Here is a 19,485-nt window from a genome sequence, read left to right on the forward strand (position 1 = left end):
TTTTGGTTTGTGGTTTTTTTTTTTTTTTTTTTTTTTTTTTTTTTTTACAGTGATAAGAAAAATGAGAAGGGACTCCTGTCATGTTGGTTTCTAGTGTATGAGATACTGTCTGCTGTGTTCTGTATTTTTTTATTTTTTGACTAACTGTATGGAAAGTTGTCAGTAAAGCCTTTGTCAGAGGATGGATTTTTAATCCTGTTCAGAGTCCTGGTTTAATCAAGTTTTTTTTTCTCAAAGGATGGAAGACTTCCCTGCTGCATGCACACAAATGCCCTACGTCATCTTTCCACCACTGGGGTATCTCACAGTCCTCCTGCATTGGTGGCTCTCAACCCCTCAGCTCTTTGGGCTGAATCAGGACTTTACTCACATTTGTTTTTTATCTCGGCTGAGAGCAGGTGGGTTTCATTTTGGACCCTGCCATGCCAGATTGAGCAGAGCCCATGCACAGGAAGGGGTTGAGCCTAAGTCTAGCCAGCAGCTGTGGTAGTTTTTTGTTTTCTTGCCCTAAACAATGTGTGTCCATCAGTTTGAGCTGTAGCTGTTGAACAAAGCACCTAGTCTTCAGGCCTTTTTGAAAGCACGTAGACCTTAGCAGTTGTGTGGTCTTGTAGTCATGGGAGGAGCAGTGCAATATTGGGGTCTTGGTACCATGGATCCGTGAGGCCTCCTTTTCCTGTTCAGCCTCCCTTCTAGCCTTAATGCAGCAGCCCAGGGATACCCAGTTGGAGACAGCTGCCTCAGACTCCAAGGGACAGTGGAGGCCAAATGCTGGAATAGAGAGTGGGAGGCAGCTTTCCTTGGTTAATTCTTGAAACTTTCCCGGTGTTTGTGAATTCTGGCTTTTCCTCTGATTGTTCGGGGCTGATGTGTCAATGGAGTGGGCCTCTGCCCAGTCACTAGAGCTTTGTGAGGGACACTGAATCCCTGGCCTCAAGAGTTTTTGAGGTAGTACAGTGGGCTAGGAAGTTGCTCTTGTTAACTGACATAACTTTACCAGATACAAGTAGGCACTTATGCCTAGGCCTCTTGCCCTGTTGTTGCAGAGGTGGGGACCACTGGGAGAGAGGTGCTTCTGTGGGGAAATGTCACAGTTGCCGAGGTGTTGGGCAGTGCTAGAGCTCACAGCCATTCAAGCTGAGCTGCAGAGGAATGTGGAGGCATCAAGCTGGGAGGGAGAGATGGCTTGAAGTTCTGTGGCCACGCATCTCTACTAAGACAGTATGGCCAGCATTGGCAGATGAAGCCAGCAGTGTCAGGGACCAGGGAGGGAAGTCACTCACAGCAGTTGTCACCATAGAGCACAGCCCAAACACTATTTTTTAGATTGTTTGTGGCAGTTTAGATGTTTTAAAAGGATCATTGTCAAGGCTGAGGGAGAACAGAAGCTCCAGTAAGGGAAATGAGCCTCCAAATGACCAGGAACTCCGGATTCTGTTGACCGTGCTGTCCTCTCTCTAGGTCTGGTCCACTACCCTGGCTGGCACGAGGCAGCGCAGGTGACAGCTGGGATGTGTTGAGAGAGAGTTCGTGAGATGGAGGCGGGGGCTCAGTGCGGACCTCATGGACAATACATGCCTCTCCACAAGGACAGTGAAAGAGGTGACTTTTTGAGACCTTAGAGATTTAAAATAAACAGGGCAAGGAAGGCGCCTGGGGAAGTACTGCACTAGGCTTCAGCTGGTACTCGTGAAAGAAAATGCACGTTCATAACAAACACAAGAAGTGTTAAATGTGTTTGCCTGTTTGTACTTGAGCTTTGGCCACAATTGCCAGGTATCTGAGCAAAGCAGTGTGAGGCACAGTAGGCCACAGCTGCACCATTCCAGGCAGTTGGAACCACCAGAAGCAGGAATGGGCCTCATCTTGTTTAGAGCAGATGAGGTAGGGACGAAGGCCTGGGTCACAGGCCAGAGCCACCTTGCTGTATTAAGCCCAGAACTTCTCTGGGCTGTTCCTTCATACAGTGGGTGCTCAGGACCCAGAATACTACACCTCCTAGTTTTCCCAGACAGAAACCTAGAAAGTCTGGCTGGAGAGGACACTTAAACCCTTGCTTTGTTCACCCTTCTTGAGGGATAGGTGCTTTCTGGCCCCAAATTGAACTACAGAGTTTTCCTGCTGTGTGACCATCCTCCTCTTCCTTGGACCCTCTTCTCAACTCCTTCCTTCCTCTCTTAAGACAGCAGCTTCTGTAACCTCTCTCAGAACGGCCTTGGCCAGCACTAGCGAGGGTAGATCAGGTGGTCAAGGCCCTGGTTGATTTATGATGCTGCCCCCAGAGAGAGAACTATTTAGCTGCAGGCAACCTGTGCCTCCACCTGGGGTTCAGGTTCTATCTGAGGTGTGGCTTAAAGGCAGAAATCAACCTAAGGCGAAATTTGCCTCATTGGTGGTTTGCTACTATTCCACGTGTTTCTTCCTAAGTGACAGATCATGAGCCCTGCCTGGCAGGAAAAGAGAGCTGATGTTTTCTTTAGTCTCTTAGGGCATTTCCCTAAGGGTGTGTTGTCAAGTTGAACAGGAGTGTGCTTTCTTATTGCAGGTCCCCATCTCCGCCCAAGAGACCTGTGGGTGTTCCCAAGAGCTGCTGGCAGAGTTCAGGGAGACTGTGGCTCTGCCCAGTTAATGACTAGAATACAATGCGTTTAGTGCTTCTTGACTTTTAACCTGTTTTCTTCTAATGCACCAGCAGTCAAACTAGTCCACTGGTTAGGTGTTAGCAGTCCATTTAAGCTGAGGCATGAAGCAACCCAAGAGCTGAGACCTCTGCTCTCTAGAGGACCAAGAGGTGCCTGTGTGTGACACAGGACCAACCACTTCAGTGTGTGTGATGAACTGTATGGTGCTCCGAAGCCCAGCAGGGCTTCACCAGCCCCTGGTGAGTTTTAGCCATCTTGTCTTGCTTATTTACTTCACAAATTTGTCCTCTTATCTCAGCAAAGGGAGAAAAGTCTTTTTAGCTATAAATACCTATATGATAGGAACCAGGCAAACTCAAAGGAAGAAAGAGACTAGGATCTCCTGTTTATTGTGGGTAAGAAGGGGGTGGGGTGGGGTGAGTGAAAAGGTAAAAGCACCTGGTACTTTCCCTGGTGGTAGCACAGTTTAACCATAGGCCAGTTGTAGAGGCCTGTGAAATACCTGCAAACCCAGTCTGACCAAGCCCTAGCTGCCCCTGCCCCGAAACTGCCAAAACTGAAGAACTGCCCAGGGCTACTGTTGTACTCCCTTCGGAAAACAGTAATGACAGTCAGTCAGTCACCCACCTACAGGGATGGCCAAAATGCTTTCACTCCCTAGCTTTGCCAGCTCATTGCTCCACAACATCCCAGGACCCCTAACGTTCCAGCTCCACCAAATCTCTGGAGCTGCCTTCTTGCTTCAGAACCCAGGATAGAGAGATGCGTGCGGAGTGGACAGTGCCCTGAGCACCTCCCTCTGCCCCCTGCCCAGTCCTCCTCGGGGCGAGCAGCAGACCAGGTTAGATGCTGTGACTAAGCTGCTTTTCTCCCCAGAGTGCTTTATTTGGGCAGAATGTGTTCTCACCCGGTCCTGGGCTGCCTCTCTTGGAAGGCGCCTTTATTACCTGGCTAGAGCTGCAAGGAAAGGGACAGACCCCACTTTGGTAAAAGAGAACAGGGAAAGGCCAAAAACAAAGAAAGACAGACTTGTAGTTTATTTTGTATTTTTTTTAAATAAATACACTTTACATTAAAAGGCTTTTGATTTGTACTTTCCACATTGGGGAGAAAGGGAAGAAAAAAAGATTTTTGAAAAAATCACAAAGAAAAATAGAGGGAGTGAACTTATATCCTAAGTTCCCTCAACTCCACAAAACCAATATCCACAATGACCTTGCTGCCCGCCCCAAACCATGAAGGTGGGTAAGCCTAGGCATTTACTCAGCAAACAAGCAGCACCTCCTCCCCACCTCTGGCACAAAGGAAAACAAATTAACCTGACAGCATGAGGCAACAAAACAGGTTAAAAAATCATATATTATATTTATAATAAAATATTCTTAATCCTTATCAATTTAAGAAACCACGATTTTCCTTTTCATTTAAATACGTATGTAAAAATGCCTCTGTTATTTAGACATCATTTTCTTCCATAGAAAATGAACTGCAGGGACAAGAGACCTGGTGGATATAAGTTCATACCCTCAATTATAAATGCCTTTTTTTTTTCTTTTTAAGTTTTATAAAAAACTATTTCTTGTTCTTTAAGTAAAGAACATTATACAAAGAAAATATATTGTGAAATAACCCCAGAGACGTGATGGTTTTTTTTTCCCCTTGAGGAAAGATATGTCCATCCTAGGAGAAAGGGGAAGCAGAATAGGGCCTAACCCCTGTTGTCTTTTTTTTGTGTGGTTATTGTTTTTAGAAGGACTCTCAGATTCCAGTGAGACTCTAAATCATAATCCTCTGAATGCAGGGCATGCAGTTCCTTAAAAGAGCCCTGGGAGAAAGGGAAGGGAAGATGTTCTGAATTCATTTGACTCAGTTTCTCGCCTGCCAAGAATCTCTTCCACGTGGTGATGGCTCCTCACTCATTTAGAGATAAGATGATGTCATCTTCCAAATCAGAGTTGTCAGAGCTGTCGGCTGAAAGGTAAGGAAAGGGAGAGACTAGATTACGCACTAGGCTTGTAGGAAGCTTTCAGGGAGAAAGCACCTGCATACACATAAATTTATGCCTGAGCAAGGTTAATTACCAGTTTCCAGAAAGAAGAAAACATGTCAACTAACTCCTCGGAGCTGGCTCTGGAAAATATACTGTTTCAGCAAAGATGGTTACTCCTGGGACCTCTTGCTTGCTTACCTTTCAAAGGACCTGGACATGGAACCCTCTTGCTTCCTAGAGGTTCTTCCTCCTGCCTGAAAGGCCCTAAAGGGACCAGGCAAGCCCCCTCTGAAGCTTTTGCCCATGGTGCTTTGAGTGGCTGCAAAGGGGCAGGGCTGATAGGAGCAGTGAGTGAGCCTGTGTAGTCCTTTGGCCTCTGGAGTCCCTCCGGTGGGAACAGGCCTGCCTGAACCCCAGGACCACTAAAAAGGCAGGCTGAGCCCAAGCAAGGATGAGACTTCTCTTAAACTCGTCAGCCACTCTCTTCTCAGAAGACCTCATAAAGGCAGAGGTAGTCAACCTGGTATTCATTCCTCTGAAATTTCTAAATATAATCTGAAGGGAACAAATTCCCAAAAGATACAAGCCAGAGCTTGCAGCAATACGAGAAAAACTGGGCTGGAGGCCAGCAGGGAGTAGCTGTGGCACCCTGGAAGGTGGCACTGTGTCTGACCCTCTGCTTGACCATCTGCCTTCCAGGCAGTGAATAGACCACATGAACACCTCTGGAAGGATCCATTAAGAGGTGAAGCTAGGTGGTAACAGAAAGAACCCTCAAAGTGAGGTAGATGCACCTGTCTGGATGACAGAAATCGGAGAGAAACATAATACCTAGCTCTAGTATTTGCTGAGTGAAGGTAAAGGAAAAATCTTAGTGCCAGTGAAGGTAAAGGAAAAATTCTAGTGCCCATTTTGATCACTCTCAGCTTAGGAAGCTGTGAAACAATTTTAACAAGGTCCCCAGGGAAATGGGCCAGCAGGTCCTGAGCTGGAGCCCTGAAAATGCCCATAGGCCCTGTGGTTCCCATGAGGAGAGGGACAGCCACTGGTTCCAAAGAATCCCTCATCAGCCCTTTCCCAGGTACCTGAGAGACTCCACTCGGGGAAAGCTGACGAAGAACTGCATGTTCCCAAACCTTCCATTCACTACAATCTCCTTTAGGAAGAAAACTGAAGTGGATAAAGTAAAACCAAGAAAAGCATGGCCGTGATAAAATGAAGTCCTGAAGGTAAGCAAAAGTGATGGCTGGAAAAACCAGTGTTCCTGGGTCTAACAGGGCACAAGCAGGGCTTGACTTTATTGGTGAGGAGTGGGGAAACCAAGATGGAGATCAAACTAATACCTGACACCGCTAAACCACAAACTAAGCCTCATCAGCTTCCTTGCTGAAAGAACTCCAGGAGGAAGTGAGCAGGGAAGGGGGTGACTCAGGCACAGCACTGTGTCCAAGGCCCATGGCAGACTGCGGAGAATCCCCTCGTGCTCATGCAATCTATGAACCAACACTGCCACACCCACCTGCCTGAGACCTATTCTAACCATCAGCTGTAGAGCTACTAAAAATTAAGAATCTTAACAACTCTGCATCACACCCAAGGACTGTAAATGCAGCTGGAGGAGGATAACACAATCTTCCATAAGCAAATAATTGTCAGGCACAGGGTTTAACAGAGAACTTTCAGGGGTCAGACAGTGATTCCCCTCTTGGTGGTCAGGTGGCAGGACTCCCTTCTCTACCTTCCTTAGCCTTTTCTCATCCTCCAAATGTTGAAGATACCCGAACTCAGACCCTGCTGGGGACCTCTCCCTCTGAAAGGCCCTGGAAGCAAAGGCAGTCAGTGTTAGTCCCTACCATGTTTATTTAACCTGTTGCTCTACAACATACAGGCTTTTGGGGGCGGGGGCGGGTCAGAACTGACTGGAAAGAGAAACAAAGGCCTCAGAGTCAAGGTGTCGGTCTCCCTAGGGCTGGGGTTCTCTATATGAAATCAATCATTGGATCTCTGGGATCTGGGGCCTATGCAAGGTTACATGGGGGGCATGTGGGTGTGGTTTTCTATAGTTACAATGGCTTTCATCATATCCTAAAAGGGCTCCATAAACCCCAAAAGGTTAACAGCTAATACACCAGATGATTAGTGTAAGGCAAAATATCAGCAAACCAAGGATACAGAGAGTGGTCCTTGTGTCTGCTCTGTTTCGAGCCACTATCAGTCTCTATAAAACAGAGAAAGCAACAGAGTACCTACGCTGCACATGCCACCACCTCAGTTCTAGAGCCCAAACTGACATGTCCTCAACTTGTCATCTGTAATGGCACTTTCACATCATAAATATTCCCACCAAGTTAAAGTAACATTCTCTGATAGAATTAGGGTTTTCCAGATTACCTCTTGGGCTTAAAAGAATGAATTTCCTAGAATAAACAGTAAAAGGCTAAAGGAAGCAGTAATTTTACAGGCCAAATACAAAATTAATTTATATTCAAACTAAGAAGGGAAAAATTAGTGATAGTCTTAGGTCGGGGGTACCAGCTGCTCCCCTAACCTACCTTATATTACTTATAATTGAAGGGAAACAGAACTTGTGCCCACGTGTCACAGGTGACAAAGAAGTTTAGTAAAACTTTCCTTTTTATTCCCATCAATATTGTCATGTTTCCCTTGCCCCTGAGTCCCTCTTACCTGGCTCTCTGACCATCGCTAGGGACAAAGGAAATCCTCCTTCAGTGAATCATCTCAACCTCCAAGTACGAAAAAATGGAAGTTGGCAAACAGCAGATGGGCAGATAGATACAAGGCAATCCCTCCCACCCCACAGAGCTTCCTCAAAATGCAACTCTGGCAAGAGGACTTAACGTAAAAAAGACAGTCTCCCCTAAGCCAACTGCCTTCAATCTTGAGCTCTAGAAGCATGTATAAGATTTATCCCAAAGAAAATGGATTTAGGTCACTGTGGAACAGGAGAATCTTATACATATATGCTTAAATATATGTACTGCCACCCACCCTCTCCTCTCCTACCATACATACACACTCCCTCCCTCCCCCAGCCCCCAACACCAAACACCAATGACTAAAAACCAAGCATCTACTCTGAAGAGGCTTGGAGTTTGCTGAGCTTAGGCCAATATAACAATAGGCAATAACATTTTCTGTAATGATGTAAATGTTCTATATCTGTGCTGTTCAGTATGGTAGCCACGTGTGGCTACTGAGCACTTGAAATGTAGACATGAAAATGAGGGACTGAATTTTAAATTTAAAATTCTAATGGCCACAGATGGTTACTGGCTACCATATTAGGCATAATACCGACCTTGGCTGTGAGAATGCTGGCCAGGTTAGCTACATGAAAAATGACTGAATATCACAGTGATTACTCCCCAGTCAGGCAGGGCAGCACTAGGAAGAACCAGGACCACAGCAAGCATGAGTCTGTCAACAGTGACACAGGTCACAGTGATGCTGCCAAATATGTCCTCTTAAAACATGCAGAGTATACCAGCAGAGCTCGCAGACTCCTATAGAACTATTAGGTGATTTACTCAGGGTCCATTAGTATAGGCAGGGGACAACTTGACTTCAGAAACCTGTTCTAATGGGAAGGTACTGGAAAAACTGGAGCTTGTTCTTTAAAACTTGGAATAAGAAAGGGGGGTGGGGGGGAAGGAACAAAACAGAAGCCAAAGAGAAACATCTGTTCCCTGGCCTTTAAGAGGGATTAAGCAAAAGCAGGCAGGAAGGGGCTGCAACCCACAAGAGGGCTTTTATTACTTTACAACTTTAGAAAAGAGCAGGTACAGCACCCCCATGAGCAGCTGCATCTGATGATGTCAGCTCTGTCTCTTGGGAGAACTACACTTTTACCCTCCAGTCTAAGGCTAATCCTCTGAAGCAGGGGTCGACAAACCTACAACCCATAGGCCAAACCAAGACCACCAGCTATTTTGGTAAATAAAGTTTATTAGAACACAGCCACATCATTAATTTATGTCTTGTCTCTGGCTGCTCTCACACTACAACAGCAAAGCTGAGTAGCTGCAAAAGAGACCATTCAGCCCACAAAGCCAAAATTATTTACTGTCCAGCCTTTGTAGAAGTCTGCCAACCCCTGTTTTAAAGAGATAATAGCCATTTGGTTACAGAGTCGTCATGACAGGAGCACTGAGGATGAGAGATGTGAAACTGCTTTTCCTCAAGGGCCCAGGTGGTGACTCTAGTTAACGGGGCACAGAACCCTGGTGTGGCTTGCCCTCTGGGCTGGGCTGGCACAGGGAAGGGCCCTTTCCCTAGGTACCCAAGCTCAGCCTCGTGGTCAGCCCTAGACTTACTGTCCCCCAGGATCAGTTCCACTTCCTCATCTGCATCAGAGTCTTCATCTTCTCCGTCCTCTCCCTCCTCTAGCAGGTTTGCTAGCTCCTCATCAGAGGGAGAAAAGTCATTGTCCCCATCCTCCCCTGCATTCTCATTGTTGTCATCCTCCTCCAACTCCGCCTCCAGCAACTGGTCAGTGTCAAGCTCATCTAAATCATCAGTGTCGTCATCATCTTCATCGTCATCTTCTTCCTCCTGTTCTTCCTCTTCCTGGTAAGAGAGCATGAGGTCCATTAGGACAAACACAGACCCAGCCCATGTGGGCCACATGGGGAGTCTCTCTCCTCCTTCCCAAAGGACAGAGGAGGTAACAGTCAGTAGAGAGCATGGTAATCTAGGTTAGCACACACTTCATGGGTCGGCTTGACGCGTCAGTGAAGGCTGAGACAGGCACATAGACGTCCCCCAAGACACTCAAGCACTCCTCAGACAAGGACTACTGGTCACTCCACAAAGGCATTACTGGTCATGCAGCCCTTATCTAAGGAAATGGACAACACACTTCACAGTGGTCTCTGCCATCAACATTCTATGTTTCTAACTAATAATAAACCCCAAAGGGCTCTTGGCTCTTCTCTCTATCCTGTTATCAACCAAACCATATGAAATCACTTGAGGCACTGGAACTAAAGCTTCTACCTGGAATCTAAAAAGCAGTGCTTTAATAAAACAGGAAGAACACAGCTGCTGAGTCACCAGCTCCTAAGCCCTTCAAATTCTTGTCCTTGATCTTATTTATAACCATGTATGTGGGTCAGCACCTCTGACGGTGCTATCACAAGCATCCAATGAACTGAATGTCCAACAAAATAGACTTTTACCACTAAAGAGATACTTGGATTTCCTGTTACAAGCCACACACACACCAAAAAAGTATGCTAGAGAAATTGTCCAGCCTTCCGTTCCCTCCAAACTGTTTCCCTTCAAGCAAGAGAGGACACGGCGATACCTCTTTGCTTTCCTAAGAACGACAGGTGTTCCCAAGTTAAAGTGACCAACATTCAGTCACTAATCCTTCTGCTCAAACATCAACTGTCAGCACTGCCAGTAGCAAAAGGATTCTAATTCCTGCAATAATAAAATATAAAATTCATTTAACACACCAGCCTAATAAAAGTCAAGACAAAACAAGCCCTACATTAGCAGAAAAAATCTTTAAAAACATTTTGGAAGTGCTTTAAAAAAAAAAGGGGGGGACTTCCCCAGTGGAACAGTGGTTAAGAATCTGCCTGCCAATGCAGGGGACACAGGTTCGATCCCTGGTCCGAGAAGATCCCACAAGCCGCGGAGCAACTCGTACGCCACAACTACTGAGCTTGCAAGCCACAACTACTGAAGCCCGTGTGCCTAGAGCCCATGCTCCGCAACAACAGAAGCCACCACAATGAGAAGCCCGTGCACTGCAATGAAGAGTTAGCCCCCGCTCACCACAACTAGCAAAAGCCTTGGCGCAGCAACAAAGACCCAACACAGCCAAAAAAAAAAAAGTGCTGCCGCGTGCCAATCACTTAAAAACCAAACACTGCTTATCCGGCCACTAGTGTTCATCAGCTGTAAAGTAAACTAGGCTCATATTCAGCAGGGTAGCTCTGCTTTGTAAACTTTTGATAATTTTGGGCTTTTTGATTTGCTGTTTGACCCACTGATTTAGACTTTTCAACAATTTCTGGCAGCTACATGGGAATAACTGGCCCCTTTAAATACCCAGTATTCCTAATGCCTGTACAAGTATGTGTCCACACCAGAGTTTATGTGTGTGAACATACCGCCATGATAACCTGAGACCACTGTTCCACAGCCTGGCCACACATGACCTCCATGTGTACAGCTACTAAGCATCTGCCCACTGGAAAGGAACTGAGAATGCCTGAAGGCAGTAACAATAAACTGACGCACAGACAAGCTTCTGGCCCTACAAATACATCAGCTCATACAAATAACAAGGGAAAAGAGAGAGGAGTCAAAATTCAGGGAAATAATTCAAAGTATTTACCAGATTACAACTTTTGCCTCTTTTTTCCACACGTTTTCAGGGATCTGACCAAAATTAGTTCTAATTAATAAAGTTCCTTCAGTTAAAAAGAAGCACATTAAAAAGAGTATCCAGGGCTTCCTTGGTGGCACAGTGGTTGAGAGTCCGCCTGCCGATGCAGGGGACACGGGTTCGTACCCTGGTCCGGGAAGATCCCACATGCCGCGGAGTGGCTGGGCCCGTGAGCCATGGCCGCTGAGCCTGTGCGTCTGGAGCCTGTGTTCCGCAACGGGAGAGGCCACAACAGTGAGAGGCCCGCGTACCGCAAAAAAAAAAAAAAGATGCTAAGGGCTCTCAATGGATTAAGTAGACAGCATGCAAGAATAGATGGACAACAGAAGCAGAGAGATGGAAGTTCTAAGAACCAAAAAGAAATGCTAGCAATCAGAAATACTGTGACAGAAATGAAGAATGCTTTTGATAGGATTTCTTAGTGGATGGACACTGCTAAGGAAAGAATCTCTGAGCACGAGGATATCTCAATAGACACCACCAAAACTAAAAAGCAAAGAGAACAAAGACTGCAAGACACAGAACAGAATATCCAATAACTGTGGGATAACTACAAAAGGCATAACATGCATATAGTGGAAATTCTAGAAGCAGAAGAAAAAAAAAAAGAACAGAAGAGATACTTGAAACAATAATGACTGAAAATGTCCCCCAAATTAATGTCAGATACCAAACCACAGATCCAGGAAGCTCTGAGAAAACTGAGCAGGATAAATGCCCAAAAAGACCCCACACCTAGTGACATCATTTTTTAAACTACAGAAAATCAAAGATAAAGAATAAATCCTGAAAGAAACCAGAGGGGAAAAACATCTTACCTATAGAGGAACAAAAAAAAATTACACCCAATTTATCCTCCAAAACCATGAAAGCAAGAAGAGAGTGGAATGGAGTATTTAAAATGTTGAGAGGGCTTCCCTGGTGGCACAGTGGTTGAGAATCTGCCTGCTAATGCAGGGGACAGGGGTTCGAACCCTGGTCTGGGAAGATCCCACATGCCACGGAGCAACTAGGCCCGTGAGCCACAACTGCTGAGCCTGCGCGTCTGGAGCCTGTGATCTGCAACAAGAGAGGCCGCGATAGTGAGAGGCCCGCGCACAGCGATGAAGAGTGGCCACCGCTTGCCACAACTAGAGAAAGCCCTCACAAAGAAACGAAGACCCAACACAGTCAAAAATAAAAATAAATAAATTTTTAAAAAAACAACCTCTATCAAAAAAAAAAAATTGTTGAGAGACCAAAACCACCAACCTATAATTCCATACCGTGTGAAAGTATCCTTCAAAAGTGAAGGAGAGTGACTTCCCTGGTGGTCTAGTGGGTAAGACTCTGCACTCCCAATGCAGGGGGCCCGGGTTTGATCCCTGGTTGGGGAACTAGATCCCGCATGCCTCAACTAATAAGTCTGCGTGCCACAACTAAGAAGAAGTCCACACGCCGCAGAGAAGATCCCACGTGCCACAACTAAGACCTAGCACAGCCTAAATAAATTTTTAAAAAGTGAAGGAAAAATACTTTTTCAGACAAACAAAAACTGAGACAATTTGTTGCCAGTAAACCTATTTTGCAAGGAATGTTAAAAGAGGGCTTCTCTGGTGGCTCAGTGGTTAAGATCCACCTGCCAATGCAGGGGACACAGGTTCGAGCCCTGGTCTGGGAAGATCCCACATGCCACAGAACAACTAAGCCCATGCACCACAACTACTGAGCCTCTGTGCCACAACTACTGAAACCCACGTGCTTAGAATGCAGGGGACACAGGTTCGAGCCCTGGTCTGGGAAGATCCCACATGCCACAGAACAACTAAGCCCATGCACCACAACTACTGAGCCTCTGTGCCACAACTACTGAAACCCACGTGCTTAGAGCCCGTGCTCTGCAACGAGAAGCCACAACAATGAGAAGCCCGCGCACCACAATGAAAAGTAGCCCCCACTTACCACAACTAGAGAAAGCCCACGTGCAGCAAAGAACACCCAACACAGCCATAAATAAATAAATATAGATTGATAGAAACGTTAAAAGAAATTCTTCAGAGAGAAGGAAAAAAGTTAGAAACTCTGAATATATTAAGGAAGAGCACTGGAGAATGAATAAGTGAAGGTAGAATAAACATTTTATTTTTCTTTTTCTTCACTGATCTTTGTTCAAAATAATAGTAGTTTGTTTAAAATAATACTACCAACAATGTATTCAATTATGTTTGCTTTTATATCAGTAAAATGAATGACAGCAATGAAACAAGGGATAGGAGGAAAGAATTAGGACTACAGATTTTGTTATCATAAGTTACTTGCACTATTCATGAAGAGATACAGTGCTATTTGAAAGTGGACTTGGATTACTTGTAAATGTACACTGCAACCTCTAGGGTAACCACTAAAGAAAGTTAAAAAAAAAAAAGGTGTAACTAATATGCTAATAAAGAAGAGAGGGGAATCCTATAAAATACTCAATTAAAACCACAAAAAGGAATTCCCTGGCAGTCCAGTGGTTAGGACTCTGTGCTTTCAGTGTCCTGGGCCAGGGTTCAATACCTGGTTGGGGAACTAAGATCCTGTGAGCTGCACAGCGTGTCCAAACAAACAAACAAAAAAAACACAAAATGCAGAAGAAGAATGGAAGACAAAAACAGGAGCAAAGAACAAATAGAAAAAGTAACAAATATGGTAGATGTTAATCTTACTATATCAATAATTACTTTGAATGTCAATGTTCCAAATGCATCAATTAAAAGAGAGATATGGGCTTCCCTGGTGGCGCAGTGGTTGAGAGTCCGCCTGCCAATGCAGGGGACGCGGGTTCGTGCCCTGGTCCAGGAGGATCCCACATGCCGCGGAGCGGCTGGGCCCGTGAGCCGTGGCCGCTGGGCCTGCGCATCCGGAGCCTGTGCTCCGCAGCGGGAGAGGCCGCAGCGGTGAGAGGCCCGCGTACCGCCAAAAAAAAAAACAAAAAAAAAGAGAGATATAATCAGAGTGGATCAATAAATAAGACTCAACTACATGTTGTCTATAAGAAACCCACTTTATATATAGATTAAAACTAAATGGCCATGGGACTTCCCTGGCAGTCCAGTGGTTAAGACTTAACATTCCAATGTAGGATGTGCAGGTTCGATCCCTGGTCGGGACGCTAAAATCTCACATCCCTCATGGCCAAAAAACCAAAACATAAAACAGGAGTGATATTCTAACAAATTCAATAAAGACTTTAAAAATGGTCCACATCAAAAAAAAAAATCTTAAAAAAAAAACCTAAATTGACAGAGAAATCTATACAATCCTAACATGAATCAAAAGCAAGCCAGGGTAGGGAAATTCCTAGTGGTCCAGTAGTTAGGACTTGGCAGTTTCACTGCTGAGGCACCAGGTTCGATCCCTGGTCAGGGAACTAAGATCCCACAAGGCATGTGGTGCCACCAAAAAACAAAAAGAGAGAAAGAGAAAGAAAGAAAGCCAGGGTAGCTATATTAATTTCAGACAAAGCACCTCACACCAAGGAAAGTTACTAGAGATAAAGAAAGGCATTAGGGCTTCCCTGGTGGCACAGTGGTTAAGAATCCACCTGCCAATGCAGGGGACATGGGTTTGAGCCCTGGTCCAGGAAGATCCCACATGCTGTGGAGCAACTAAGCCCGTGCGCCACAACTACTGAGCCTGTGCTCTAGAGCCTGTGAGCCACAACTACTGAGCCCACATGCTACAACTAATGAAACCCTCACGCCTAGAGCCCATGCTCCACAAGAGAAGCCACTACAGTGAGAAGCCTGCGCACCACAATGAAGGGTAGTCCCCACTCGCCGCAACTAGAGAAAGCCTGCGCGCAGCAATGAAGACCCAATGCGCCCAAAAATAATAAATAAATAAATAAACACTAAATGTTAGTTCTTTTAAAAAAGAAAAAAAGGCATTATATGGGAAACAAAATGAAACGACAAGCTACAAACTAGTAGAAAATATTTGCAAATGATGTGACAAACAAGGGCTTCATTTCCAAAATATACATACAGCTCAATATCAAAAAAACAAACAACCCAATCAAACACTGGACAGAAGACCCAAACAGACATTTCTGCAAAGACATACAGATGGCCAACAGGCACATGAAATGATGCTCAACATCACTAATTATTAGAGAAATGAAAATCAAAACTACAATGAGGTATCACCTCACACCAGTCAGAATGGCCATCATCAAAAAGTCTACAAAGAATAAATGCTGGCAAGGATATAGAGAAAAGGGAACCCTCCTGCACTGTTGGTGCAGCCACTATGGAGAACAGTATGAAGGTTCCTTAAAAAACTAAAAACAGGGGCTTCCCTGGTGGCGCAGTGGTTGAGAGTCCGCCTGCCGATGTAGGGCACGCGGGTTTGTGCCCCGGTCCGGGAGGATCCCGCATGCCGCAGGGTGGCTGGGCCTGTGAGCCGTGGCCGCTGGGCCTGCGCGTCCGGAGCCTGTGCTCCACGGCGGGAGAGGCCGCAGCGGTGAGAGGCCCGCGGACCGCAAAAAAAAAAAAAAAACAAAAAACTAAAAACAGGAACTTCCCTGGTGGTCCAGTGGTAAAGAATCTGCCTTACAATGCAGGGGACGCGGGTTTGATCCCTAGTTGGAGAACTAGGATCCCACATGCCGCAAGGCAACTAAGCCTGCACGCCACAACTACTGAGCTCGTGCACCTCAACGAGAGAGCCCACATGCTGCAAACTACAGAGCCCACACACTCTAGAGCCCGTGTGCCACAACTACAGAGCCCATGCACCCTGTAGCCTGCACACAACTAGAGAAAACCCGCACACCAACTAGAGAGAAGTCCACGTACCACGACAAAAGATCCTGTATGCTTCAATGAAGATCCCGCGTGCCGCAACGAAGACCCGATAAATACATAAATAAAAAATAAATCTTGGGCTTCCCTGGTGGCGCAGTGGTTGAGAGTCCGCCTGCTGATGCAGGGGACATGGGTTCGTGCCCTGGTCCGCGAAGATCCCACATGCCCGCGGAGCGGCTGGGCCTGTGAGCCATGGCCGCTGAGCCTGCATGTACGGAGCCTGTGCTCCACAACGGGAGAGGCCACAACATTGAGAGGCCTGCGTACCGCAAATACATCTTAAAAAAAAAGAAAAAAACCTTAAAAACAGAGTCACCGTGTGATCCAGCAATCCCACTCCTGCGCATATATCCAGAAAAAATGAAAATTCTAATGCAAAAAGATACGTGTGCCCCGATATTCATTCATAGCAGCACTATTTACAACAGCCAAGACATGGAAGCAACCTAAGTATGGCCATCAAAAGATGAATGGATAAAGAAGATGTGGTACACATTTACAACGGAATATTACTCAGCCACAAAAAAAGAACAAAATCCCATTTGCAGCAACACAGATGGACCTAGAGATTATCACACTAAGTGAAGTAAGTCAGAAAAAGACAATATCATGACCTATCATATCACTTACATGTGGAATCTAAAAAAAAGATAAAAATGAACTTATTTACAAAACAGAAACGGACTCACAGACAAAGAAAACAAACTTACAGTTACCAAAGGGGAAAGGGTGGAGGATAAATTAGGAGTTCGGGATTAACAGATATACACTACTATATAGAAAACAGATAAACAATAAGGAACTACTGTATAAGCAAAGGGAATTATAGTCAATATCTTGTAATAACCTATAATGGAAAAGAATCTGAAAAAGAAAATATATATATATATATATATATAAAATATATATATCACTAAATATCACTGAATCACTTTACTATCCACCTGAAACTAACACAACATTTTAAATCAACTATACTTCAAAAAAACAAAACAAAACTGCAAGACCTAAATTCCTTTCCACTCAAAAAAATCTTAAACCACACATTTTGACGGTTCAACTAAAGGAATAAATGTCTATTAATTTTTTAATTAAATAGTGAGACCACTAAATCTATTAAAATGACCAAAATTTAAAAAACACCGACAGCACCTAATTCAGGTGAGTACACAGAGCAACAGGAACTTTCATTCATTGATGACAAATGCAAAATGGTACAGCCACTCTGGTAGACAGTTTTGCAGTTTCTTATAAAACTAAACATACTTTTACTATATGATCCAGCAATAACACTTCTTGGTATTTACACAAAGGAGTTGAAAACTGACGTCCACACAAAAACCTGCACACAGTACACAATATGTTGATTTTTATTTTTTTGAGGTATAGTTAGTTGATACAGGAGCTTTATTCTGAATTGCCAAAACTTTATTCAAATTACTCCAGAATATAATTGCCAAAACTATTCAACACTGCGATGAAGATGTCCTTCAGTAGGTAAATGAATAAATAAACTGTGGTACACCCAAACAATGGAATAGTATTCAGCATTAAAATGAAATGAGCTACCAAGTCATGAGAAGATATGGAACAAACTTAAATCTGTATTACTCAATGAAAGAAGCCCATCTGAAAAGGCTACATTCTGTATGATTCCAATTATATGACACTCTGGAAAAGGCAAAACTATAGAGACAGTAAAAAGATCAGTGGTTGTCAGGGGCTGAGGGGAGGGAGGAATGAATCGGTGCAGCACAGAGGATTTTTAGAGCAGTGAAACTACTATGTACAATACTACAATGGTGGATACACTTCATGTTTGTCCAAACTACAGAATGTGTAACACCAAGAATGAACCTTAATGTAAACTATGGACTCTGAGCAATAATGATGTGTCAATGTAGGTTCATCATTTGTAACAAATGTACCACTGTGCTGTGGGATGTTGATAATGGGGGAGGCTATGCATACAGGGACAGTGCATTTATGGGAAATCTCTGTACCTTCTGCTCAGTTTTGCTGTGAACCTAAAGCTGCTCTAAAAAATAAAGTCTATCCAAGAAAAAACAAAAACTATTGTACTGAGGATGTCATTTTCAGTAAAGTGCTTTATAAAATAATATCCCCATGGTATCCAACAAGGATCATGACTATCTTCATCTGTGTGTGAGGAGAGAGGGAAGACAGAGATGGGAAACTGCCCCCAAGAGGCCATCCCACAAGGGAAGCACTGGCACAGGATGCCTCTGGGTCAAGAAGTAAGCCCTGCAGAAGGCTCTGCTCTGATCCCACAGTGACCGCTAACCCCAAATACATACAAGTCTCCTCTCCTCACTCTGCTCAGAAACCCATTTCTTGGGATTATGAATTATCTCTGAGCTCTAATAAAATGCATACTTAGCCAGTTAGAACACTCTACCAGAGACAGTGGCGATCAAGAGAGTATACACAGAGGACTGTAAGGTGAGTCTGTTTTAGCTTGTTGACTCCAGGTGACAGGGTTTACTCAAGGATTCAATTTAGAGGAGAAAGTAGAGGTTCATAACCTATAAAGCCCAATAGTGGAACACATACCTAAATCTCAAACTGGCAAAACAAATCACCCTTGCTTAGTCAGTACTAAGTCCTGTCCGAAAAAAACATGAGTCACTGGCCCATAGTATTAGACTTGCACACAAAAAATACTTTTAAAATTACCACTTTCAAAAATTTTGCCCTTAAAAATTATTTTAAGTCTTAAGCACAAGCTGCTGGGGAAGAATGCTAACAGAAAGCTATTCCATTAGCCCTAACCATTGAGCATGATTTACCAAAGAATAGGGGAGAGGTGAGGATGAGAGAGCAATGGCAGGGCAAAAAGAAGAAAGTGTGCTTCCTCTTGTCCTATGATGGCCCCTGCCCTCACTCAGGGCACTTCTGTGCCCTTTAAGAGGATATAGAGCACCAAGACCAAGCAACACCACAGTGGAAGAAAAAACAGAAATGAATCCAAGATCTGGAAAAAAGATATTTTATCTGCTTTATTATCTACAACAAAAATGTAAAAACCTAGTCATTCATTTCCAACTTTATAATACTCAGCAATAAACATTTCTCAGATGTGTCTAGAGAATCAGGCCAAGAGAGTGTATGCTTAGAAAAAGAATGTGGTGTGAGCCTAGTAGACAGGAAAGATCTGCTGAAACTCAGAAGTTTAAGAACTCTTCATAACTGACATTAACTGACACACCACACAGACAAGCACCTAGCATAACGTGACCATAAATTAAAATCCCCTATAAAAAAGGAAAAGCTGGGGCTTCCCTGGTGGCGCAGTGGTTGAGAGTCCACCTGCCAATGCAGGGGACGCAGGTTGGTGCCCCGGTCCGGGAAGATCCCACATGTCGTGGAGGGGCTGGGCCCGTGAGCCATGGCCGCTGACCCTGCGCGTCCGGAGCCTGTGCTCCACAACAGGAGAGGCCACAACAGTGAGAGGCCCGCATACCGCAAAAAAAATAAATAAATAAAAAAAAAAGGAAAAGCTAAGATTCTGAGACATGATACCATCTACCCAGATTTTATACATGTTTCATTTCTCAAAAGCATCAGTATCTTCTCTTTCCC

The 19,485-nt window shown here is 44.6% G+C and overlaps 1 protein-coding gene across 1 annotated transcript in view; it reads right to left on the reverse strand.

Moving 5' to 3' along the window:
* Nucleotides 1-4,554: 4,554 nt before the first annotated feature.
* The window catches only part of DCAF1 (DDB1 and CUL4 associated factor 1), an 82,545-nt gene continuing 67,614 nt past the window's right edge, over nt 4,555-19,485 (reverse strand). Inside the window, exons 24-25 of the mRNA XM_007451885.1 lie at nt 8,967-9,219; nt 4,555-4,613 (exon numbers count right to left, since the gene is read on the reverse strand). Of these exons, the coding sequence (XP_007451947.1) occupies nt 4,555-4,613; nt 8,967-9,219 (312 nt within the window). The remainder of the gene's footprint in view (nt 4,614-8,966; nt 9,220-19,485) is intronic.

The sequence above is a fragment of the Lipotes vexillifer genome, unplaced genomic scaffold (genome assembly GCF_000442215.2).
Source record: "Lipotes vexillifer unplaced genomic scaffold, Lipotes_vexillifer_v1.1 scaffold500, whole genome shotgun sequence".
Taxonomy (NCBI): domain Eukaryota; kingdom Metazoa; phylum Chordata; class Mammalia; order Artiodactyla; family Lipotidae; genus Lipotes; species Lipotes vexillifer.